The sequence below is a fragment of the Plodia interpunctella genome, chromosome 13, assembly GCF_027563975.2.
Source record: "Plodia interpunctella isolate USDA-ARS_2022_Savannah chromosome 13, ilPloInte3.2, whole genome shotgun sequence".
Classification (NCBI taxonomy): Eukaryota; Metazoa; Arthropoda; class Insecta; order Lepidoptera; family Pyralidae; genus Plodia; species Plodia interpunctella.
Genome location: NC_071306.1, coordinates 8,145,664 through 8,171,883, shown reverse-complemented (window position 1 = coordinate 8,171,883; position 26,220 = coordinate 8,145,664). Strand labels below are relative to the sequence as shown.

General features: G+C 34.0%; 2 protein-coding genes across 51 annotated transcripts; both read left to right on the top strand.

The window, feature by feature from the left end:
- Window positions 1-215: 215 nt before the first annotated feature.
- Window positions 216-24,182, top strand: LOC128674520 (uncharacterized protein). 50 transcript variants are annotated; one of them, XM_053753049.1, is made up of 31 exons: window positions 241-346; window positions 466-492; window positions 11,849-11,860; window positions 13,192-13,371; window positions 14,191-14,304; window positions 14,500-14,565; window positions 14,637-14,723; window positions 14,877-14,963; window positions 15,045-15,143; window positions 15,369-15,464; window positions 15,825-15,911; window positions 16,163-16,249; window positions 16,446-16,544; window positions 16,909-17,007; window positions 17,227-17,325; window positions 17,414-17,500; window positions 17,817-17,915; window positions 18,121-18,219; window positions 18,334-18,432; window positions 18,721-18,906; window positions 19,001-19,099; window positions 19,185-19,271; window positions 19,365-19,463; window positions 19,549-19,647; window positions 19,717-19,815; window positions 19,888-19,974; window positions 20,189-20,266; window positions 20,582-20,647; window positions 21,585-21,713; window positions 22,470-22,663; window positions 23,001-24,182. In XM_053753049.1, the coding sequence occupies exons 2-31, from the start codon at window positions 474-476 to the stop codon at window positions 23,091-23,093; spliced, it is 2,931 nt and encodes a 976-aa protein (XP_053609024.1). In that variant the 5' UTR covers window positions 241-346; window positions 466-473; the 3' UTR covers window positions 23,094-24,182. The 50 variants fall into 50 exon arrangements, with proteins under 50 accessions (XP_053609025.1, XP_053609034.1, XP_053609028.1 ...); XM_053753050.1 differs by lacking the exon at window positions 11,849-11,860 and having other exon boundaries at window positions 216-346; XM_053753059.1 differs by lacking the exons at window positions 11,849-11,860; window positions 15,825-15,911 and having other exon boundaries at window positions 216-346.
- A 602-nt stretch (window positions 24,183-24,784) lies between these two features.
- On the top strand, window positions 24,785-25,768 carry mRpS18A (mitochondrial ribosomal protein S18A). The gene is made up of 3 exons (XM_053753310.2): window positions 24,785-25,016; window positions 25,099-25,395; window positions 25,574-25,768. Exons 1-3 carry the CDS (start codon window positions 24,914-24,916, stop codon window positions 25,714-25,716), a joined length of 543 nt encoding a protein of 180 aa, XP_053609285.1. The 5' UTR covers window positions 24,785-24,913; the 3' UTR covers window positions 25,717-25,768.
- Window positions 25,769-26,220: the final 452 nt, after the last annotated feature.

The following is a 26,220-nucleotide window of genomic DNA, read 5'->3' as shown; positions in this document are numbered from 1 at the left end:
AAATTAATTTTTATTTTAAAATACAAATTCAGTGAACACCGTCATAGAAATTAGAGTAAATTTAATTCAAGAATTTTAAAAAAATTATGGACCCAATGACTCTAAGGCTTATTTTATTTTGGGTACATTAAAGTTTTACTAAATAAAGATTTCGATAATGATATAATATGATGCCTTTAAAATACAGGGCATGTGAACAAAACGCAGATTTTCCTTGACGTCAGCGATAAAAATAAAGCCGGTTCATGTATCAGCCTCATGGAAAAAGTATTTCGACTCGTAGGATCAGCAGCGGCGATATTTAGTTGAACCTTGAAGAGTATAGTTATCGGAACCTGACGTCGAGGTGCGCTATATTCGTAATTTGTCGTTGGAAAATTGTGCATCATATTATTTAAATTAATTGACTTTAACCAAAGTGCCAATAATTTGAAAATCGTGTTTAATATTTTGTGATTTTTCTAGCCCACAAAATGTTCAGCGGAATCGCAGGTAAGAATTTTTTTTTTATAATAATAAATAATTTGTTTAACCTATGCGGACATTGGGTATGTACTTAATTTTGTCTTACGTGCATCCAATTTTAAATTAATTCACAAACACTGTACTTATAAAAAATAATTTATATTATATAAAGCAACGTAACTAGTTATTTTTGCCTGCGTATGTTATGGGTAGTTAGTGGTAACTATTGTCCATGTCCTTTGTAGAATATTAGAAATATTTACACGTACTACCTATATGTAGAATACGTAATATTTACTTTTTAATTTACTACGACTTCGCACTAATACGACAATGCTTTTAACAACAACGAAGATATTAACACTCTAATTTGTTTATTTATTTTTGGGACTAGTTTCTACCTACTAAATTTTAATGATTTAGTAATATAATTTCCATAGATAAATTATGTAGGTACCTATATATATGTAAGTAATATATTTGATTTATAAAGCGCCGTGTCTAGTAGGTATCTATTACTCTAATCCGTTTCCTTTTTGGGATGTTTGTACATGGTTTGTATTCATATCCGTATCCGAAATCCGAATTGATGGTTTTTTTAAAATATTTTCAGTACTTTCTTTGGGCTGAATGTAACATTGTCAATTATTTCAATTTATACAAAGTTGGGAAACTTTGACAAGGTTTCTCATCAATAAAATCAAATACCTAGGTAGGTACTAACTTTTAGTCACACTTTATGTAGGTGATTTAAATAATAAAACTCACGACGACGAAATAAAATTAATAAAACTCACGATCTGTGTCTATTTTTATTTGAACTTAAGTACCGCGGTACTAACCAGTAGTGCGCAGTAGAATATGCGTTTTAACAATACTCTCGTGTAATTTTGTAACAAATTAAAGCTTGCATAGGTACGAACCAAGAATATAAAATCTTATTGAATTTGGGAAAATATGAGGACAGTCTATAAAATAAGTACCTACTTAAGATAAATAAACTTTCAATGATAAAATATATATATAAAAAAATGTCGTACTAGGTACCTACCTACTTACAACAGCGTGACCAATTTACTAAACTCATTGGAAATTCGGTTTACGTGAATGTTACTTTCATCAACCTATTTTTTTCAATTTTCTTGTCCTGGAATCTCGTGGTCTAATTCTAAATGCCATTCATGATCTCCATATTTAATTGGTGTGGAATTTAAAGTGCTGGCACTCCAGCGACTTTCATTGACGGAGCTATAACCATAGTTAATGAAGTCTTTGGATTCTGACGTTCCGTGTGGTACTCTCTGTCTCATCCGTGAGATTTCCCGGTTGCTTTCCACCAATAGAGTAACGGAGCCTAAGGTCCTTTTTTTCAACTTCGCTTGGTCTTTTGTCATCATGCATTCTTGGCGACTTCAAGCCCTCTGAAGGATAATTTCATAAAATTGAAAATTTATAAAATACTTCCACTTTCCTGTTGTGATAAAATGACAGCTGGCATTTGCAAGGGCTCTTGTACCTTACATAATACACACAGGGAGACAGCGTGGGTGAACGGGTCTGTCGAGTTCGGTCGTTTCTGGCGCAGATATAAAACTACTCCACCAGTGCGCGCGCACCCAACCGGCCGGTAAGGTCAGGGCAGGCGCCAGCGACTGACTCATGCCGTTTAGCCGGATTCCAAATTCAATTTCCTATATGTTCGTTTGATATTTAAAATAATATCAAACAAAAGAACATAAGTTCCTTTTCATAAAATTCTAAGATTGGATCCAAATTAATTAAAAATCGCACTGGATGCCCGTTACACGTGTTAAATACTTGAATTATTTACGCAAATGACCAGAATTTGAAAGTCAATCTTCGTGATCCATTAAAATTGGTAATATTTGTGTAGACCTTTTATTTGATTTATTTACTTCGGCTGAAAATAAATGTTGCAGATAATATTTCATCTGATGATTTGTTGGCCAGGCAACAATTTAAAAAAGTCTAACAAATATGTAAGTTTCCCACCATTATCGTGTCAGACAGAAGGTCGGTTAGGAAGGACAAAGCCAGGTCAGCCGTACCAGAAGCAATAGTCATAATTAATTTATGTACCACTTATGTGTGACTCATACAATAATAATTATAAGTACGGTAAGGATAGTTTTGTATGTTTGTATGATTATTTTTGTATTATCTAGTCTTTTAATTTTGAACTCATTCGTGATGGAGCGCTGTTTTTTCGTATGCTACCATATTTGTATAATTTTCTTTACCTTAAAATAACTTAAAAAATAGTGATACCGACACGATTGTGATATCATAAATAACTCAGAAAATAGGTGTTGGCCTCTGTGTCACGACTATAAGTGGATATAAACAAACTATTTCACTTGCAAACTGCGGCGGTTGGCCTCAATTTATCTAAGTGTATTTCTCTCTCGGATCTTGTACGAAACTGGTTGTTTCCCGTGGCTATGTCTGCAGTAAAAAGCCCTGTCTGTGTAGACTTTAGCCAACTACCTATCACATCGAAGTTGAGAAGAAGTAACTATAGAAATATAAAGATGCAGGTCCTAGGTACCGTCGTTTCGAAGCTTCGTCAAAGAAGTTACCCAAGCAGCTCAGAATACAAATTCTCTAATCTAAGCCAAAGAGAAAAATAAATTTGGATAGGTAAATATATGTATAGTAGCAAAAAAGTATTGAAATAACTATACTCTCTTTATCATCATACTGTGATTGGTACTAACTACTTAGTTTAGTAGACGGATTTCGTAAAATTGAACACAACTACATCTTACACAATGGCGTCAAACAAACCGACACAACAATTATCATGACCATGCAATGTTCATGTGACATTATCTGTGGTTCTGAGGACTCGTGCTCATGACCCGTGACCCTTCATGCATCGCCCGGAGGAATGCCAGCTATCTCCCTTGCGCGAGACTTGAGACAAATAGAAATGAAATCATTTTGATATGACCCCACCACACCAAGCCAATGATAGTTATCTTGATGATATGTATCATCACAGTGGAGAAATATTGGATTTAAATCTGTGCCATTATGATACTTTAGGAGCATAAAAATTGTGAAGAAGGATAAGATCTTTCTGAATTTGTCGATTAAATGAACTACCTACTGAACTATTTTTATTAGAGGCAATCTAGTTCAAAGTGTGGACATAGCTATAAATTAGTAGCGCCTTATGGCACATGAAGTAACACAATAAATGATGCTATCAAATTATGGTTCTCCATCATAAACAAATTTTCCTACAAGTTAACCTTGACTGCGCCTAAACTCCTGCCATATGGAACATTCAGATGACATTTTTACGTCCGCAATGAATTTTCAATGTTTGTAGATACTATTCAAGATTACAGTTTAAAAAAGGAAGACGATATTCTTCTGATTACAATTGATGACGATGACTGATTATATTGTAATCATCTTCCTTGCGTAAGACCGACAGTACATCCAAAGCATAAGCTATAGTCTCATGCACGTGGTATAATGAGCTGTTTTCCTTTATAAATCTTCCCATTAATAAAGATATCCCCGTTCAAGATAATGCTAAAGTACACAAGTTCGAGGTGAACTATTTTAGCATTGTTTTACAGCATCGATCACGCAACACCATATAAATCAAAAGCAATGACATCGTCTTCTTCATTTTTGTTTTCCACTTGGAACTACACGCAACGTATTTTGGTGCTATTTCCATTGTAATATTGGCAATTTTTTGGAAAAGTTTTATTTTACATTAAATTTATTGTGCCTATGAGGAGTGCAATACCAACACTAGTTAGTATTCCATAATCCATCCGATATTTATTGGGGATAAAGCAAGAGTTTTTTTTAGTAGTATTGTAGACTAAATTTTGACCATCATATATTTGTGATAGTGCTTGTTCGTGGTGCACTAAGAGATGGATTCTGCATTGGGTGAGTTGATTTCATGTCAAAAGTTTACGAAATAGGAACCTAATCTTATTTTTTATTGCATCTATTTAATCTATCACCTAACGTATCAATCAAACATTTAAGAGGTGATAAAAATAAACATGGACTTAAAGAAAACGGAGAACATAACTTTGAAAATTTATTTATTTATTTAGTGATAGTGGTAATCCTCCGATATTGCGAGAGTTTGATTATTATTATTTTTAGATTATCTCTGTAAGTTCAAAAGTTAACAAAGCAAGCATGTAGAATTGTTTTTTCCTCTGGAAAAGACCTTCGTCGACCTTTTCCATCCAGTCACGGGGGGGGCAGAAATGGGTATGTGGGGCTTGGACCCACTAAAACATACACGTTATATAAATTAGATCAAACATTCATCTATCACCTTACGCAATAATTGATTAAGGCCATACTTTTAGCCTTCGGAATGTAGACAGAAGATAAGGTGTTTTGTCTAACAGAACTTGGTCTTTGTTTACTAAACATTCCGACCCGAAGCGAAACCATCGTCCGTCCGCGAATGTGCATGATGACATCATCAAGGTCGGCCGGTGTCGGGGCCCAGCATTCTACGCAGTATCCTCCGTCTCACTTCACAACTATACACTACAAATAATATGAAAGAGACAGCTATATTATCCTGTATTCCTGTTTTGATTTATACCGAGTGTTCCACTTCATGATTATGGTGCTCTGGCTGTAAATATTCAGGAATGCTGATATAATTAGTGCGGCGAAGGGCATCTGGCCAAACCAAGCGCAAGAGATCGCTTTGGGTTTACCAGTTTATGAATGTAACCACTTCTGGGCTTTTGAATCTTAAGTGGTACCTACACCTACTGTTAAACTTACTGTCCATATCATACCAATTAAGAAAATTAATCTACTTCAGGTCTTCTCTATATATTTAATGTTGGTGATCAGAATGATTTTCATCTTCACATACTGGTGTTTTATTTTCATATTTGGCAATAACTAAACGATTATAAGCTGTTGAGTTTCAAATATCATTAAAGAAAGGAAGGTTTTTGAAAAGACTTGAGTGAGTCATAAAATTACATATTTTGAAATTTTTATTTCAACCTCATATTTCAAAAAAGCTAAACTTCAAGAAACTCGAACACAACTTCAACTAAGAATAGCAAAGTTCCTCTATTAGCTGAATTTAGATCAGTTAGTCAAGATTCTTTGCCATTTACGTGACTAACATCTATGACGAGTTGCTTGATGACCTCATTGTACAAGTCTAGTATCTAGAATTGCATGAGTATGACCGTCAGATTTCTTGACTATTTTTATGACTGCAATTCTAAGAAAGTTTTTTGTGTTTACTTTGATATATATTACATAACTATGTTGGAGACTTTATCATGGACATTCAAAGTCTGAGTCAGGACAATAAACAAAAGAGAATCTACGGAATTAGTTTCAAATATACGTTTCAAAATAACTGAGTTGCTTTTTTATGATATGAAAATATATATTGGAAATAATATTTTGTTCTAGTTTGGATCGTAATGATTCAGAGTTATTCAAATTAAGAAGCTTAGGTTTATTCAAATTATAGCTGCAAACCAATTTAAAATTGTGTGCTGTCAAAATTTGAGCTTTAAAATAAATCAATTCAATAATGCTATGACAAAACATGAGTGGATTAGGTTATTTAAAAATGACATCACACCCTGTAGAAAGATATCAGCGCAATCATTGCCGTACCGGATCTCTCAATTGGATGACTTGTATCACAGAGGAATCAGTAATTTGAGCCTACACAATCTCGGATAATGAGTCTGAATTACTCCTTGTTGGTTGATGATAGCAGGCAGTCCCATCCCAAGTTAATAGCTGATTTTCCAACATGTTTGGCATGCCTGGAAGGTAACGATAACTTATTTCTTTTCCAGTAAGTTATTGCTATCAGCATTATTCAAATCGCTTAATGGCATTTGGCAATATGATGCCATCAAAAACATACTGTAAAAAAAACAAGTCGCGCAGCTCAGTTTTTCTATCGTGAAAAGTTGTGAGATCCTAGTCGATTAATTTATTTAGTCCCTACTATACCAATTTTTAAATCTTTTACGTTTTATATAAATAGATCGACTTGGCCATCGCATGAAAACACAATGTATCTTACAAGTAATACATATTATATTAGATTGTTTAGTCTATGGCGCCCCACGCGATTAAAACTCTCATCACCAAAATGAATGTGTAATTTTTCCAAGCGGCTCATCGGATGACATAATGAATTTCAACAACTTGCTGACATAGTGGTTAGTAGCGATACGACGATCAGTTTTGCATTAATTTCCAAAACTACAGTTTCTATTTGTGGTATGGCTTTGGCGGATATAAATAACAATAATAGAATGTTTGTTACTTTTTCGATGCAAAAACTAAATGGAGTTCGTTTAAAATTCGTTATACAAATACAATTAAGCTTAGGGTAGTGTAGGATATTTTATATCTTGAAAATCCACGAATTCCCAGAACGCGCAGTATAAAAGAAATGAATACTCTTGAAACAGGAGAATTTGTAGATGTCATAAAAGTGCACATGTATAATAAAGCAAGAACTCCTGCAGGGGCTACAGATATCATAAATATAAGGTTATCGAACACATTCTGCGCTCGCGATGTATGGCTATGTATTATTGCGAATGGACATGCAACATGAGTTTTCATACATATAACAAATGTCCTACAAACCTATTAACATACTCTGTATAAAACTCTGTACAAACCCATTAACATACTCTGTATCTGCCTGTTTGCGACTAAATGAAGTGTAAACTAACGTATTGTCACAACTTCTGAGAAATATTGGACGTTCAAATTATATATAGACCTTCGTATTGTGATGACGTGGTAGTAACAAAGGTTAATGATGCAGAAAACGAGGCAAATCATCAAGCTGACATACAATCTTCCATTTCTATCGCACCTAATGACTTTAATATCAACTACCATTAAGTAAAACAAGTTAAATTAAACTTAAAATTGAACTAAATTAAAAAATACAAATGATTCGCAGCAACGTGCGCAAATGGCTGGTAGCATCGTGAATCTGTACTAAGGCAGTGCTAAGCCACCTATATCACCAGCACATAAACCTACCCAAGTATATATTTTTAATCGGCTATATACCTATGAAATGTAGGCCTGTATAATTTCATCGACTACAATGTGTATGACACTGACACTGCTTGAGGACTAATTGCATTAATTTCTACAACAATGGATTCGTTTGAGGGCGCCAGGTCACAGAGTCCCCAGGTTGTCGGTTCAATAAAACCGTCTGGCCTGCTAATCTAGACTGGACATTTGGGGCGTTACTTCCGGTGGTTTTATGTGTAATTAATCAAGTTAGTTATCAGATTTAACGAATTTCAAATAATCATTCAAAGAAAAATCACAGGAAATAAGCTGGGTAGATAAACGCGGTATTATATTTATGTCATGCCATTGTTATGGATTCTGTAGGTTTCTCTTCGGTTTTAGTTTCTCTTAGTTAATATCTATTTTTATCTAATTCATAAAAGTAGTACAGGAGGATAGTCACCTCGGGGAGCTGGGTTCCGCATTGCACCTAGAATGGTCTGGCTCATCGATCCGTGCAGTTTCTAGGACACAGACTGAGAGGCGGCGACAGTGCTAATGTCAATAAAATTGTTTTTATTTCTCTAGAGGCTTGGGGAAATTGAAACATTCTAGAATAAGGGAATATTAATAAAAGTGTGTGTTTGACCTCGTTTTACATAAAAACGAAACAATGGTTTTTGGTAGTTGGAGAGGTAAAGACTGGCATAGACAATTTAATAACGCGGGCAAAGCCAGCAACAGCTACTTATAGATATGAGCGTGATGGTATTCATAAAATTAGGAGGATACAAACAATAATTATAGCAGTTGAATTATGACGATGAGATCTAACAACTCAAAAGGATATACTTTCACTTCGACCTTACGTACCTACGTAAGGTCGATTGTCCTATAATGTCCTTTTGATACTAGCGTGATGATTCCTCCAGAAGAATCCTCCTCACGTAATCTGACGACATTTTCCTTGTCATAAAAGACACGGAATATTTCTGAAGGATATGTTTTCATACTCACCTTGGGCTAGGTCACCGTTGCCGCATTAGGTAGTCTGGCTCACTCGATCGATGTCGAATATTCTATAATTATAGAAAGAAACAGCTAATCCTACTATTTCTGTCGGCAATAGAATTCTCGGAAGACACGTGAAAATGCCGGAAAACGTTAAACTAACACTAACTTTTCAACAAAATCTCTGACATTAGATTTCAAGATTTTAAACAACTCTGGTCTGTAGTATGCAACGAGCTAATGACTGACAACATTGATGTCACCCGTTCCTTTTATTTTTTGGTGCCGTCTGATCATGATCTGCTTAGATTGGATTTACTCTGGGCATATCGTTATAATCCTATGATATAACTTCTAAAACAAAATCTGATTTTCGCTTCGTATAACATGACTAGTTCCGTCTCCAACTTGGAGAAATGACAAGAGGATGCAGTGGGTGGTGCGACTAGATTATGATGGGCGTAGGAAATTGGAACGTGACTTCATCTTAATTATTAGATTCCTTATCATTGACGTTTATCGATGATATTTAGTACTTACCTACTATAAAATAAAATCAAGACAAAAAATATTTATTGTATTGTAAATATTAAGTGATGTTGTCTGAGATGCAAGCAACGTTTGGTCAAAAGTAGTTCTCAATAAGGTAATCTAGTCTAGTTTGCACCATTGATATTTGTAGGTTGCGTGCGGTGCAATGGTTACGTCATTCACAAATTTATTTATTTTATCGGTAATTCTTTTATTAAATTTTATTTAAGTCAGAACTGTTATAATATTTTTTAGAAAAGATGACTGCTATTTTATAGGATGAATGCCCAATTACTTATTGTTGTTTGTCCACTTGCTTGTTTTAATCACAAACATACAGGAATGTGTATGTATGTTACACTACAAATATACTCTGGTGGCTGAGTACACAACACACCCAGCCGACCCCATTACTTATTTAGATCTCAATCATACTAGGCCATAAATATCGGTGAAGGAATTGTGCAAGCTAATAGAACTTTTATTGGCATACACCCTGATGATACAATGTAATGTGGACATAAAGCTGTGGCTCTGGCATCGCGCACTTCTGTCCTGGTTTTGCTTCTGTAGAAGTTTTTTTTTTCATAAATTAATTGTAGTAGACTTCCATGCTGGTCTGAAAGCGAAAGAAAAACATAAAATGTGCCTATTGCTCCTCCCACGCAGATTGTAAAAGTAAATCAAGGGAAATTACTATAAACTTGAGATTCTTCCTTAAGCAATAGGCTTTGAGAGCTTAAAAAACTATCACAATTTAACTTTCTCGACTCAATTCCCCCAATGACCCCTCCGTACAGCTAAACATGGCTTTTGAGTTTGGCAACTCTCGGCTTTCTAAGAGATGAAGATGATCATCAGTATCATCTCTTGTCTGTATTATAAATTCTTCGTAAAAAACACGAGAGAAAAACATAACGTCGAGAGTCAATATCGATGAGATAGCGGAAGCGAAATCTCTCGTCTTTCATGGAAAATGTTCTTTCTTCTCTTTGGAAAGTAGTTATGACAATATGCGCCATTGTTTATCGATCCATTCGAAATTTGAATGCATCATGCATCGCTCGCGCTGGCTCCGAACCGACCGCTCTCCAAACGTTATCTCATAGGTTATGTTAATCTGTACAACGTAAATATAGTGAAGTGAGTAAGCCGATAGGAAAACATTGAAGCTACGACGTTGAACATTTTTGCATGGAATTTTTTTTTATTCACTTTTATACAACATTTTTGTTAATTACTCGTAGTATAGTCAAACATTTCATATTTTGGGATGTTACTATTTTGCTTAAAGTGGAGGTGACTAGACGTATGTTGAAGGTGGATTGCTTTTTTGAAAATGTACCTAAGTTCAACCAAAGCCGTAGGAAAATCAGTTGCACTGAACTTGCACTGGTGCTGGATAAATGGTAAATATTATATTTGGAAATCGCTGTATGTATGGAACTATCATAATCTTTTAGCTAGTATATCTACTTTAGCTACATATCAATCAGCTAATAAATTGAGATCACTCGAACAATGCTCCCGCATACTGACCGACTGTCGATAGATATTCCTGGCCGGTAGATTTTCTGTCACAGATAAATTTAGCGTTATAGATGTAACAGTTATTTTACCTCTGATATAAGTATATCATATTTGAAACATATTTTAGTGGATTTTCATTAGTTAAGTATGTACGTATACGTTTTTTAAATAAACAAGTTCTGGTTGAAAATATGAGGTTCTGTTTCTTTATTATTGTCATACTTATTATTGTGTGAGTAGAGAGTTGGGGCGAAAAATAGGTGGATGTATGAAATGTTGTGAACAGTCTGTAGGTGATAGAGGCGTGGAGTGACATTAGACATAATTGACGGAATGAAGACATAACGACGTACAGACACGAAAAAAAAAGTACATACAATACATATATGTAAGTATTTATACTTTGTTGATCACTACGCCCAATGGTTTCAGGGCGACGGGAACACGCGAGAAGATCTTTATTTCTTCCTCGCGTGTTCTCATCTGCCTTCTCGAGGAAGGGGTCTCAATCGTTATAATCTTCACAATTAAATGTTTAATAACATCCGTTTCCCTTATAATGCTCCCTACGGGAGGTTACTATACCTCTGACACAATGTTTAAAATCGTTTAATTTATTTCTAAAATACTTACCACTAGATGTTGCCCGGGCTTCGCTCCCGTGGGAATTTTGACATAAAATATAGCCTATAGAAATCTTGAATGTACATTATTCAAGATTTCTATAGGATTCATCTTTCAGATGGTGTAAGAATTTTTGAATTCGGTTCGGGTAATTTCGGAGATTACCCGCCTGAGTGTTTACTCACAAAGTCACAAACTCACAAACGCTTACCTTTTTATAATATAAGTATTGATTACCACAAACTTATGCACGTTCTTTTTACATGAATAAGTATCATATCTAAATTGTAGATTACAATTTTGTAGTTAGTCTTTGACAAGTATACATAATTATTTAGCATATGTAGTATCAGTAATAATAACTATGTCATTCAACATTATTACTTCCACACCTGTGCTGTGCCTGTGTAGTTTTTTGCATCTTTATGCAAAAAAAAACTTAAGTGTCTCTTATGTTAAATGTTATTTACATTTACTTAGTCTAATGTAGTTATTTACTTAGTGTCACTAAATAAAACACTACATATCATAAATAGAAATCTAGTTAGTGTAGCATTAGTAGATATAGTAAATAAAGATTTTCAAAAACATTATAATAACTTTAAATTATATTTCACGCATACTCTAGACAAGAACCTTGGTGAGTGAAATAAGTCTTACTTAAAATTGTTTTTAATTACCTATGTAAGAAAAAAAAAAAGTACTTAGTATCTATATATATTTATAAAACTTATAAGTATATAATCATAAACTTTTTTTTTTCTTGTGATCATGTCAACTGTGTCTGATATTTTTAAATTTAAATCTGATATTTTGTAACATTATTATATGAACTATATTTGAACCACGTCACCCGCGCCATACATGTGGAAATGGCTGTGGGTTACCTTGACCGTCCTGAATACGGAATACGGACAGCTGTGAAAATCAATACATCGGCCGCTGGCGTCAGGATATAACATATCTCTTAACTAACAGTATTTATTTGCCGCTTTGCAATACGTAGATCACCTTTCGAGTTACACTTTTGATTCTATAAAGAGACAGGAAGATCGGACTGCTCTTAAAAAAAATTAATTGCATCGGCAAATTATATCATCAATCGACAACCCAAGGTGTTTATATGGAACCTACTCTCGAAAACTAACAGGTCTGGGTGGCTATCATGAAAAATAAAACACCTTGCTCGCCATTGCATTTACACGTGGTCTCTTTCTTTATTCGATAAGTATATCGTAAAAGAAGTCTGCATGTGGACTTTAGTAATGTGTTTGTTAGTATGTTTGTATGTTTCCACAGTAATGAAGATGGTAAGAACACGAATTGTGGGCACCACTTTACGTTTCAATTTTAAAGTTAGGGCCTTTCTTTGTTCATATTATATGGCCTGTTATATAAATCGATTGCGTGGCTGGACTTAATGTTTCCATGCGAGCGTTTATTTTTTTAGTTATGGCGCCTGTCCTAACACCTAAAACGCCTATTTTAGATAACCCTCATTATGTGATAACTACTTATTACAATTACTAACATTTTCCGCATTTACAATATTGCAGATTTCGGAATCGTCTGTCCCATTCAATAAACTTGTTTACTCCGAAACCTGTTTATGAGGACATTACTAGTGCCATTAAATTTTATCGACTGTTTCAGTCATCGTAGCGCATAAACTCGTATGTTTTTATTAAATTCCAAATCTGACATTCTATATTTACGTTAAATTATTAGACAAAATTGATTTATTTATTTATGTTTTGGTAAACAAAGCTACTCGTAGCGGCCTATACTTTACATCATGGTATAAGATCTGTAGTATTGTATTCTACAGTAAGGAAATAAACTGTAAGACTTACTAAGTCTAATAGTTCAAACAACACCCTAACTAGTTTCCAGAGAATTTATACAAAGATCCTTCGAGCCGGATGACTTAATAGACTTAATGAGCAAAAGTTAATTGAAATCCTCTTCTAGGCGCGTTCCGAAGCATCGGGGAGAAGACTGCGTCTCTCTTCGACCGCAAGAAGAAGGATGCAGAGCAGTTAGCGTCGGAGAAGGCTCAGGACGCGTCCACCATGGTAGAGGAACAAGTCAAGAAGGCAGGGGAGTTCATTGGAGGGGCGCAGAAGACTGCCGAGGGAGCTGCTGACTCGGGTAAGAATTTAAGGAAAACTAGAGTAATCCTCAACATAAATCTACCTAAATTATTGTAAATTCGACTTAATATCATTGTTATCTGTATCATAAAAATCTGTCCAGTAAATTATGCTGGAAAGAGTAACAAATATACACACACACACACACAGATACATCCTCACAAAATATCGCATTTAGTATTTTAAAATTAGTAAGATTATTATTTGCAGTTTGAAATTTATTTGCTTAAGTTAAAACCTCACGTTATTACAAAATATACTAATATGCAACACGATTAACACTATCCGAGATCCGCTAAGTCCTGTCCAAATAAATACCAGATTTATCTTATCTCGTTGGCTCAGCTCTAAAGGGCAATGTTTAGAACACTAGAAACGGACCAGAGTCATTGGCCCTAAACTGTGTTAATGACTTAACTCGGTGTTATTTACAAATTCTTGCGTAATAAATATTGTCTCAGTTTTGATATTGACTACATGCAATGCCCGAAAGCAAAGAAAAAAAAGTATATTTAATTGTCATATTGCATATACGTGGTAAATGTACGTATTGTCATTCCCTTTCTTTCTAATACGAGTTAGGAATATGACAAACGATGTATTAGTTATATAAATTTCAAGGCTAGGATAACCTTGAGATTTCTATAACCATGGATACCAACTAATCTACATTACATGTCATGTATAACTTACTGCATTTGCTTCTGGTTATTAATCTTATTGATTTTTAACTTCTTGTCAAATCCTTCCAGATTATTTGGGATCGGATTATTCTTCTTGTATTTTATCTTATTTATTTTGATTTTTTTTTTACCAGCCAACAACGCTAAGCACTCGGCTATCGACGCACTGGACAAGGAGCTGTCGAAGGTGACCCTGGCGGCTGGGGAGGCCAAGGATGCGGCTGGCAGGGCCATCGACACCACTAAAGGTAGGATGCGGAAATTAGCTGAACTTGAGGATGACTCCAAGTCATTTTCTAGGTGATGTCATAGTAGTAACCTACAGGTTGTTGGTATAAAAGTTATTTTGATTACTTTCACAAGTGACTTCATTTCTTTCCTATTTTCCTTATTTTTATCATTTCATTTATTTATTTTTATGTTTGTTTCTTTTCAAAACGTAGACACAATATCCACAACGGCAGACAACACAAGGAAAGCGGCAGAATCTGCGGTCAGCTCAGCTAAAGGTAAGTGTGAAATTCCATTCAATACTATAAGTTGCACTATAATAGGATATTAAATAAAATGCACTTTGTAGATACTCTCAATAGCACATTAGAAAGTACCAAAAACGCAGCTGAGTCGGCGGTGGACACTTCCAAGAGTTACGTTGACAGCGCTAAAGGTAAACTGCCCTTACAATTTTATCAATTCTTTCTTTTTGTTTCTTCGCATGTCTTTCTTCTTTCCTGTCACGTTATGTTTACCTATATTTACTATTAATCTATTTATTTATGTGGGATGTTGGTTTATCTGTGTATATTTGGATATTTTGTAGATAAATTTTATGGTACACCGGAACCAACGAAACCGGAACCTCAATCAACACTCGGTACAGGCTTGTCGTACGCCACCAGTGCTAAAGGCGAGTTAAAACCAATTGTAATGATATACGTTATTACTTTTTAATTATTAGCTTTTTTTTAATTTTCCAATTGTTTTGTAGATTCGATTACAAACGCTGTACAAAGCACTCTAGATACGACACAAAAAACTGCACAATCCGCTTTTGAAACTGGGAAATCGTACGCTACTTCCGCTAAAGGTACCTAAAAAGATGATATTTTATTCTACACAATCAAATTGTGTGTCTTTGTGACTTTCTATAAGCCAAGTTAGAATTACTAATATGCAGTAATTACTTAGTTATTTTTCATTAATTTAATGTTTTCTATAACTACTACGTTTTGTTTTTCTAATTTTACTTTTGATAAAGTTACATAAGATACTTCTATTTCAAGTTTTATCATAAATTATACAAATTTCATAGATACAGTGGCAAGCACGATTCAGGGAACAGTAGGTGGTACCCAAAAAGTTACACAATCTGATGACACTGGGTCATCTTATATAACCACTGCTACAGGTATTAACCCTTTTATTTTCTTTTTGTTGTGTTCGTTTTCCTTATATTTGTGTGTGTTGTGTTGTGAATAACTGTTGAATACCTAAGTAGGGTTAGGTTTAGTTTTATTTGTTCATATTTTGTTTACTTACCCATTGTGGTATTTATATTTTTAACGTGGTATCACCGTTGTAGTGCTGTAAATATACCTAAGTAACTACAGTTAATTGTTAGTAGTATAGTCTAAAATAATGACAACAGTTGTCGTTATTTTATTCCTAATTGCATCACCTTCTCCTGACAGAACCTGCATGGTTCTAGTTTAGATTTCATGTTGTCTATAATTTTAATTAACAAAAGTTTTTGCACATAATGCTTTAGATGTAGCACAGAGCTCTGTGCAACAGACAATGAACAGCGCGTACGCAGCTTTTGGCCTCACCCAGTCGTATTATGATAGTGCTAAAGGTAGGCCAGTGGCTTTACTTTTGTTGCATGTGCATTATCCCTTGAACGTTATGTATACAAATATGTAAACATTTTTTGTAAATTATTATGTAATGACGAGCATTGAAAATATTAAATTAAGTTATTGTAAGATTTAAAAGATGCTGATTGAATTTAATAATTTTAATAGCTTAAACGTGTAAAAATAAAGTTTAATATTAGAGTTATAAATGGGGATATGTTTTCTGATTATTACATTTTTGTTCACGTAGATTCTGTAGCACACACAATTGATAGCACAAAGCAAGCTGCACAGAGTACATTCGAGACCGGCAAATCTTATGTTGATTCTGCTAAAGGTAACTGACACTTTATTTTGTTTCTTAGTAGCAATAAATACTGTCTAGATTTTATTTCGTCATTTTATTTTATCCAATGCAATTTTCTTTCATTGAATCTTTATCATAATAATTTTTGTATTGGTAGTTATGGATTGTCAGTAAAATATTAGTATTGCTTTTCTTTTCGTTCCAATTTGCGAATTATTTTTTGTAGACTCAGTAGCAAACACGGTGAATTCAGCTGTTGATGCTACAAAGAATGTTGCTTCGTCGGCTGTTGAAAAGGGCACCAATATAGTTGGTTCAGCTAAAGGTAGACATTTTATTTATGTTTATTTTGTATTGTTCGGTAATTCCTTTAATTCATCTTGTTCATTTATTTAATTACTAATTTAAATGTAAAAAAATGCACTGGTAGGAAATGATTGATACTTACCGAAAATAGCTTAAATTGTTCGATTTCTAGTAAATCTATGTACTTTCATGAAATGTTCTTAAAAAAGAATAGGATTTATTAAATTTATTTTGTCATTTTGAATATGCAGGACCGAGCTCATTATAATTAGAAAAGACGTAAAGAAAGTATTATCTGATCATATCATCATTGAATTTTTTTGACCATTACATTTGTAAATAACTAGCCATCATTACAAGCTTTTATTTATTTTCATATCTAGACACAATATCGAGCACAGTGCACTCGGCTGTAGATGTGACTAAAAATGTGGCGTCATCCGCTGTGGAAAAAGGCTCAGAATTAGTTAGCACTGCTAAAGGTAGATCTTGAATAAATTATATTCTTAATTTTCAATATAGTTCTCTTTATAATGATATCAAAAAGAAAATATTATATGTAAGCAATAGAATCTTACTTGATAAATAAAATATATGTCCGAAGATATGTTCATTGAACGCTTTCAACATTTCAAAAATGTAATATTTTCAAGCCCATTTGCTTTACTATTTTATGTTAACATGTTTGTTTTGTCCTGTAGACAGCGTAGCACATACTATTCTAAGCACAATAGATACCACAAAAAATGTAACCGCCACTGCTTTAGATAAAAGCTCATCCATCATTGCAGCAGCCAAAGGTAATAAATAACGACAATTTGTCAAATTTAAGATAAATCAAATTTAAAGCCAGCATCATTTTTACTTAAAAATGTATTTCTATTTTAGATTCTGTATCAGCCAGTGTAGACACAACTAAAGGTGTTGCTACATCAGCTGTTGATTCTGGCACCTCATTTTTTGGCAGTGCAAAGGGTAATTTGAGTTTTCAATAATTGTAATCAGTAGATCTAATTCAAATTCAATTCAAAACTTCTTAATTCAACTTAAGATAAAATACATCACATATTGGCGTCAAAAATGTACTTGAAACTAAGTCTACCGCCGACGGAAGTTCCAAAGCGCAGATGAAAAGGAATCTGCGTAACAAACTTCACCGCATTCTTTTCTCCTAAGACGTCAGTTTACAAAATAACTTTTGAATTCCAAATTGTTATCATTACTTTATGATTTAATTTTGTTTTTTTTTTGTTTATGTTTACTAGTTTCGATTGTGTTATTATCATTGTAGACACTATCGCCAACACAGTCAATAGCACAGTAGATACTACTAAAAACGCTGCAGCGACCGCGCTAGAAAAAGGCTCGTCACTTGTAGGCGCTGCCAAAGGTAACAATAACTATGTATCACCATTAAATAAAACAATTCTATTGATTTAATTTTCATAACAATAAATTTATATTTATTGTTTAGGCACGGAAACAGAATACTGATAATATAAGAATGTAATAAGTAATAATGACTATAAACTATTCTGCAATCTACTAGAGCTATGATAATGATATTGTTAATAGAAGGCATATTTTAATTATAGATTCAGTATCAAACACAGTATCAGCCAGTGTCGATACTACTAAAGGTGTTGCTACATCTGCCGTTGATTCGAGCACCTCATTTTTTGGCACCGCTAAGGGTAATTTTGATTTTTAGTTATTATATTTTTTTAATTAAGCTGTAACTAGATTACAATTTGGAAATATTTCTATAACGTATTTTATAATGTTTTTTCTTCATTGTATAATTGTAGACACTGTCGCCAATACTGTTCAAAGTACAATAGATACAACTAAAAATGCAGCATCTTCAGCTGTAGAAAAAGGTGGCTCACTTGTAGGATCTGCCAAAGGTAAATGTTGCAAACTATCACTTGAACTAATTTATTTTCAATCAAATATCCCAGAGCTGCAAATATTTTATTTCCCCCATTTATTTGCGATTACAAGGTATCCAAATTTATTCAAATAGGTTTTCTTAATTTTAGTTATAGCATTTCAATACTTTTCTATTTTTCTTTTATTTGTAAACTTTTGCATAAATCATGTATAAAACAACGTAAGAATTATTTATTCCTAGAAAATATTCGCATTAGTCGCCTAATATTCTCATACATTATTTAACTTTTATTTATTTTTAGACTCCATTGCACAAACAGTAGACAGCACCAAAAATGCTGCGTCCTCCGCTGTAGACTCAGGACTATCTCTCGTTGGAGGTGCCAAAAATTCCGTAGCGAGCACAGCTGAAAGCACAGTTGATGCATCCAAAAATATTTTCTCTAGTGCTTACGATAAGGGCACATCGGTGGTTGGCGCTGCTAAGGGTACATACTTATAATAAATAAATAAATGAAATTGTACTTTATTTTTTGTGGCACAAATCTTTGATTATTTTATGTTTTTTTTTTTGCATTTTAGATACAGTTGTCAGTGGTGTGCAATCCACTGTAGATACCACTAAAAATGTTGCATCTTCGGCCTTAGACAATGCCTCTTCTTTATTTGGATCGGCGAAAGGTAGAGCTGTTAATTATGAAAACTTTACTATTTATATATTTGAATAATTAAGCACCTTTGTAGACACTGTTTATTTGGTTCGTAGATAATGTAGCGACCACTGTAGATACAACCAAAAATACTGCTTCCTCTGCGGTTGACAAAACTACTTCACTTTTAGGATCGGCGAAAGGTACATCCTATTTTATCATTTACCATATCAGAAATAATGTGTTTGTTCTAAGTTAAAATATTTTACTAAATTAATATTATTTTGCATCATTAGATACCGTAGCCAACACCGTACAAAGCACTGTAGATACCACAAAAAATGTTTCATCATCAGCTGTAGAAAAAGGCTCCGCATTAGTAGGCGCTGCTAAAGGTAGATCTAGATAAAGTCACGCTTTTTATGGTATTGTGATTATTTTTTATAAGTTCGTGTCAGCAATATGATTTTTTAATTGTAGATACCGTAACAAACACAGTCCAAAGCACTGTAGATACGACCAAAAATGTTGCGTCATCAGCTTATGATAAAACTTCAGCCGCCGTAGGATCAGCCAAAGGTACTTTTGTGTTGCTGGTTTTGTGTTGTCCGTCGCTTTTCTTTGTTTAATTTTGTTATTCGCTTTTAGATACATTAGCGAGTACAGTGCAAGCCACAGTTGATACCACTAAAAATGTAGCCGCAACAGCTGTAGATAAAGGAAGTTCTTTAGTAGGAAGCGCCAGAGGTATATATCATTGAAATGTGTCGAGTGGCTTAATGTAGCTTGATGTCGATGTTAATTCCAATTTGCTTATAGATACTGTGACAAATACGATAGATACTTCAAAACATGTTGCGTCTGCAGCTGTTGGGAAAGGAATATCACTTGTTGGTAGTGCTAAAGGTTTGTCATGTAAAGCTTTGTCGTTTTTTTTATTATCAATTTAAGTTACCATATTTTTTAAGTTCTTATGTTATTTTTTATTACTAAGTACCTTAATTGTTTATCTACTTCTTATTTTTATATCTTTCATAATTTTCTTTTCATCTCTTTGGGTGCATGCAGGATTTTCTTTTTTTCTTTTAATATGTTTTTCTTTTACTAACTTGTTTCTTAGATACTGTATCGAGCACTCTCTTTAACACCTCTGAACCAGTCGAAGAAGAGCCACAAAGCATAATCGACACTGCCAAAGGTACATTTTTACATTCAGTTTCCTTAATTTTCTTTTTTTTAAGGCTAATTTACACCAAACGAGCGAATGCTTATTCCATCCTTATTATGGAAATCCACCAATGCATGGGCACGAGCACGAACTGCGCCTGCCATTGATTGACAGCAATAGTAGAGCTACAATGAGTATTCGTTTGCTTGGTGTTAATGTACTTTTACTCAATTTCTCTTAACGCAGATTCTGTTCAAAATGAGTTTGATAGTACTAAACAAATTGCTGACGGCTTTACAGGTGTCAATTAGTTTTCATAGATATTAATATATGTGTGTTTTATAGATAAGGTTCAGAACACACTCGGTTCTACCAAGGACACTGCACGGAAGACTGCTGAAGCGTCAGCTGGTATATTACAATTGATATCGGTGTTGTATTTGGAAGCACTGCTTTGAATGTCCAAATACATTAAATACAATAATTGCTGGTGTGAATTAATAAAACCACACACGCGCCAGTTCTTGCAAACGAATACCTAACATAATTATGTGGCCAATCTAAAGTGATGCAATGAACATTAACCTATTATATGCGATGGAATGCAGTTGCATATAAATTGTGTCTCTATTCTATGAGTACATAAAGCTAAATTGTTACTATTGATTACTTAGTCCAAAGATTACCTTCAGATTGAAGGTGGAATGCACGCTGAGACGCTTGATATCGCACCAATACTACTGACCTTACTATGTGTGTGTTCCAGATTTGTGTTAGCTCTAACAGGCATTAATACACAAAAAAGCCGTAAAAATTGCCCGTGTTGATGTGTGAATGACCAAATATCCAGTAAAAAGTAATTTAAAATTGTGAATTTAAACTTGAACGTGAACCTTTACAAACATATTTAGCTAAATTTATATAACTATGTCCAGGGTTCACCAGAGGCCAGTGTTTTGGATGCAAAAACTGGTTGACGCCATTTTAAATATTTTTTTTACTGGTCCTCCCTTAAGACCTTTCTTTGACGCCTTATCAGCCACTTGCAGTCACAAAACATGTTGGTCGACATGTTGGTTGCATCCATCGATAGCCTGATGATACCTCCTAATTGTCCAATTGAATACTTTATTTACAAAAATGTTGTAATGTGTACATTGGTTGTTTGTTATCGCTAAAGTACTGGACTGCACTTATTACAGTCCAACACATTAGCCTAAATTAGGCATGCAAAATCTATAAACAGTAAAAAGCGACCCTTTATTGTATCCATCGGTGAGTGTAGTCGGTTTGTAGTGGTCATAATATTCTTCTTATTCTATTCTTAAAAGTGATCTTTCTACCCCAGATACTATCAACTCGACGGTTGACTCAACGAAGAAAGCGGCAGAAGATGCTAGGGCGCAGGCGTTGAAGGCCGCTGAGGATGCTAAGGAGAGGGCGAGGCAGGCAGCCGAAGAGGCAAAGAGAGTAGCCAGTGAGTAGCGCAAGATAATTATTGGTTTCGAAGAAACCAAAAGTACTAACTTTGGGGCTCCTACTATAGTGAGCGACTCAAGAATACTGACCGCTCTAGGCAAATAGGTATATAAGGCTACAAAACATTTTCATTTCGTAGCGCATTTGTTTAGTAACATTTACTTAGTGTTGGAAAAAGCCAACATAATTGTAGTTTAAACATAAAAAATGTTACAACTGGCTCTTATCAGTGACCAATGTATTTTTATGATTTTAATTGAGAGTAAGTACCTATATAGCGGGCATGCCATTGGTATTGATTTAGAATAGGTGCAGGGTTTCAGCGAATTTTGATTATTGGTGTTTACGGTGGTGGACACGTAGTGTCTTTTTCCCATATCATGTACCTACGCATCGTGTGAAAAAAGAGAGAATATGTGGACGCATGACCTGCTACATGTTTTGTTTCATGGTAGCCTCCCTGTATATGGTTGGTAATAAATAAATACCTACCTATCGCATTTACTGTATTTTCCATCGATTGCGTTCTACTAATTCGGAACTACTAAATAATTTTAGAATATACCTACGAATTAGCAGCTGTTAACTAAACTGTTGTTTCAAACTCAAAAATATAAAAAAATAAAAGAAAAAAAATTGAAGATTGATTGATCCGCTAAACACAGGTTAACAGACAACACATATGTCAAAAAAGTGTATCTACAGGAATGTATCCGCCAGCTTGGTCAAAATTAATTCACAATTTTCCCACCAGATTCAACAGTGGAGGAATCTAAGAAGGCCGCCGAGAAGGCAGCATCGGACGCCTCCAACGCGGTGAGCAGCACAGTGGACAGCACCTTTAAGAGGGTGGAGTGTGCGGCCGACGAGGGCCTGAAGAATGCTGGCAACGTGGTCGATTCCAAGATCAAGGACGCTGATAAATACCTCAACGAGAAGAGGGAGAATGTGAGTTTTTGTTTCTTTATATTATAATTTGTTATTATATTTTCCAACGGCTAGGAGAATGTAGGATGTTCATGATTTATCTTTGAAATAAGTGCTATATAAAGCAAAAATTGATGGCTATAACCTAACCTAACTAAACCTAAATCCTATTTTATCAACTTAAATAAAACGGTAATTTACTACACCTATATTATTTAGACAAATGATTACATTTATTCACGTAATATTATAACTAGTCTTAGCTTGTCGTGTTTTTGATGGAATTTTTATTACCTTCCTATACCTGCTTACTTAATACTTATCCGTGAAATTATTTAATTTCTATTCTTTATTCCAGTTGGTGTCCGGCCTGTCGTCAGCGGCACATGACGGCAAGGAAGGTGCTGCTGGGCTGCTGAGCAAGGGCCTCGGAGGCTTCGGAGCCAAATGAATCACAAACTCAGCCTCTTGTGAAAACTAACAGCATAGAGACGCCATTTTGTTTTATTTACAGCAACGAGCGTTTTGTTTGATAGATTTTATCTTTTATTATTTTGAATTTAGAATACGGCTTTTGCCTCGCGAATTATGTATAAGAAAAGTGAAAAGCTAGTTATCAGATGATGTTTTGAGATTTTATTTAAATTTTAGGTATTCATAATCATGATGGTCATATTTAATTGTAGTTGGCATTTCATACTGTTAGTTTTCTCAATGTAAATAATTTTAATTGCCTTGTTTAAATATCTAATATAAAATATTATGTTATTCCGAAAATAAAACACCTTAAAAAGAACTGAAAATATGGATGGAACTTGAGTCCCTGATGTCCCAAATTGTCTCCTTATTGTAGAAATGTTTGAGTACTTATTACTTACTATCATTTAAAAATGATGTTACATAAAGGGACATTTTTATTATGGTTCATCCAAAAAAAATATTTCGTCTTTTCAATTTGAGTAGATTATTTAGTGCCTAAGTATTTTATTCAAGTCACAACATGCAATCTCATAGCTGTTTAGCCATACAAATTTTCATTTTAAATGTATAGTTTATTGGTTAAGTCTTAGGTTAAGTGTCGATCGTTGTATATGAACTCTAAGATTGCAATTTAAACGCATTTTGCGTAAAAATAAAAAATAAAGTACAGTTTGAAGCTGCCTTATCACATCAACTGCTTGGCTTTAACCGTCCACAACAGGCCTTATATCGTCAATCCCATTATTGTTATATATTTATATTTTCAATACCTACTTACATAATCATTATGAAAACACAAATAAATGTTGACTGCTCAGCAGAATATTTTTTCACAAAGAATTTTACGAATGTTATACTTATATACTAATTTGCAAAGTTAGGTATGTACCTAATTTGACGCTTTTGCGATAAAATTTTTATTTAGTTGAAATGCGCAAAAATATTCTTATAGATTCTATTGTTTATTTACATATTAACTGTTCATTGTAAAGATTGATGTTAATATTAACTGCTTTGTGTCATGTATGTGTTCATGTATTAAATTATGTTATTAAGAAAACAACTGCTTTTTATTTTTACATAGTTAAAAGCCTTTTAAGAATATATAACTTCTTAGGCGTAGGCGCCTTTCAATATTAGGTATCTCTAGGCTTATCTCTTTGGTATACGACTTTGTCTTTCCACCCAAAGGTTGGCTGGAGCCCGAAAAACTAGCTTTTGCGTTAAATCCGCCTTAGCGCTCATTTATGTTAGGATACTATAGATTACTATAGATAGAAAAATATAACTAATATTCTTCTTCTAAAGAGTTGATTTATCTTTCTTGGTACCTTTTGCACTTAATTTACTTTCAGATTTATTTATATTAGTAGGTTATGTTTTCATGATTTATTTCTTTATTTATGTACACAACATAACAGTAAGACATTATACTCCAAATAATATTAAGAAAATCTTTATTCAAATAATAATCTCATACTTTCAAAACTACCGCGCGCGCACACCTAACATGTCCGTCCCGCCCACCAACGAGTCATCCTACTGGTATTGCCATATGATAGTATTTAATACATACCATATACAAGATAAAATTTTAAAAACTAAGATGAAACAAAACGCATATTGGTAGAAACTACTGAAAAAGCAAAAGACAACCAGTGACAATGTCGCTAAAACTGACATGACATTAAGTTGAGTAGAGCATTGCATTATCGACTTCGAGTCGATCGACCGACGGTTTTAGATTTTGGAATTTACAATTTCAATGAGTTTATTTGAATTAAAGTAATAATGGCTGCAGTATTTAAAAGTGGATTCTCAGTTATAAGAAATATTGCACTATCAACTTCAACTCGTGCCATTGCCACGTCTAGACCTTTAAATTTGAAAGAAAGTAATTATAACACATAACCTACAAAGTGTTGCTTTCTTCATTCTATTTAGTTTTACATATTACTAGGAGTAATTTTTTTCAGTTCGCGAGAAAAATGAAGGTGGTACACTGGTAGTAGAGGGTGTAAATGTTACTTCTCCAAGGTCGGAGTTATTAATTCGGGCTGAGAAGCTGAGCCCACCACCGGAGCCTCTTCAGAAGTCTGAAATTGCACCATGCTACATGTGCGCTTTAGGCTTAGACGTGAAACACACTGATGTGCTTATTCTGAGTCAGTTCGTCAGGTCTGATGGGTGTATGTTACCTCGGCGTATTACAGGCTTGTGCCGCAGGCAACAGAAGAAAATTGGCAAGATGGTCACAATGGCACAAAAAGCAGGTTATTAACTTTATTTTACGAGAAATAATATGATATAAAAAGTCCCCGACCAAAGAGTGAACAAAAAATAGTGATAACATTAAAATCAGCAACTTGAGTAGTAACTAGTACAAGTAACTACTGAATGTTATTGGCTTCTTCTTTAATTGGTTCAATAAAATGTATGGTTTTGTTTTAGGTCTAATGATAAATCTCACTCCTGCATATTGTAATAAGGACCCCAAGAAAAGGCGAGATTATAAGAAATTTAATACCTACTTTGATGAAGCAACAATATTCTGGAAGAGGATACCGAAACAGAATGATCGATTTAAACGATAGTAATTTCATATAGTTTTAAACACAGATAATAAAATAATGTTTTAGTTTATTATATTCTAGTTATAATTCACATGCTTCACCCAGGTAGTAAGTATGGGTCCACTCTTCAGTGTTTATGTAAACAGATGGATCTTGTGGGATAAGAAATTATCTTTTACAGATTCCAAGCATTTCTAGGAATCAAACACTATTTTCTCTTTTATCAAAAGCTTGTAAAAATTTTCAAAATTAATAAATATTCTGATGATATCTCATTATTGAAGCACTAGCTGTGCCCTGGTGCTTCACTCCCGTGAACTTCGGGATAAAAAGTAAATACCCTATGTGTTATTCCAGGTTATTTTCTACCCATGTACTAAATTTCATAACAATCTGTCCATTTGATAATGCATGAAGAGGTAACATACTTTCGCATTTATAATATTAGTTGGTATTTAGGTGTGGACCGCAGAAAAATCACACATCATCAAGATCAAAATATAAAGTAGCCCTGGTTTTTTGTAG

Excerpts from the sequence above, each read along its gene's own strand:
- mRpS18A (XM_053753310.2), top strand. The coding sequence starts at position 24,914 with ATGGCTGCAGTATTTAAAAGTGGATTCTCAGTTATAAGAAATATTGCA. Across the intron at positions 25,017-25,098 it reads ACCTTTAAATTTGAAAGAAA|TTCGCGAGAAAAATGAAGGT; the intron begins GTAATTATAACA and ends AATTTTTTTCAG. Across the intron at positions 25,396-25,573 it reads CACAATGGCACAAAAAGCAG|GTCTAATGATAAATCTCACT; the intron begins GTTATTAACTTT and ends GTTTTGTTTTAG.
- LOC128674520 (XM_053753049.1), top strand. Across the intron at positions 16,545-16,908 it reads TATAGTTGGTTCAGCTAAAG|ACACAATATCGAGCACAGTG; the intron begins GTAGACATTTTA and ends TTTCATATCTAG. Across the intron at positions 17,008-17,226 it reads ATTAGTTAGCACTGCTAAAG|ACAGCGTAGCACATACTATT; the intron begins GTAGATCTTGAA and ends TTTGTCCTGTAG.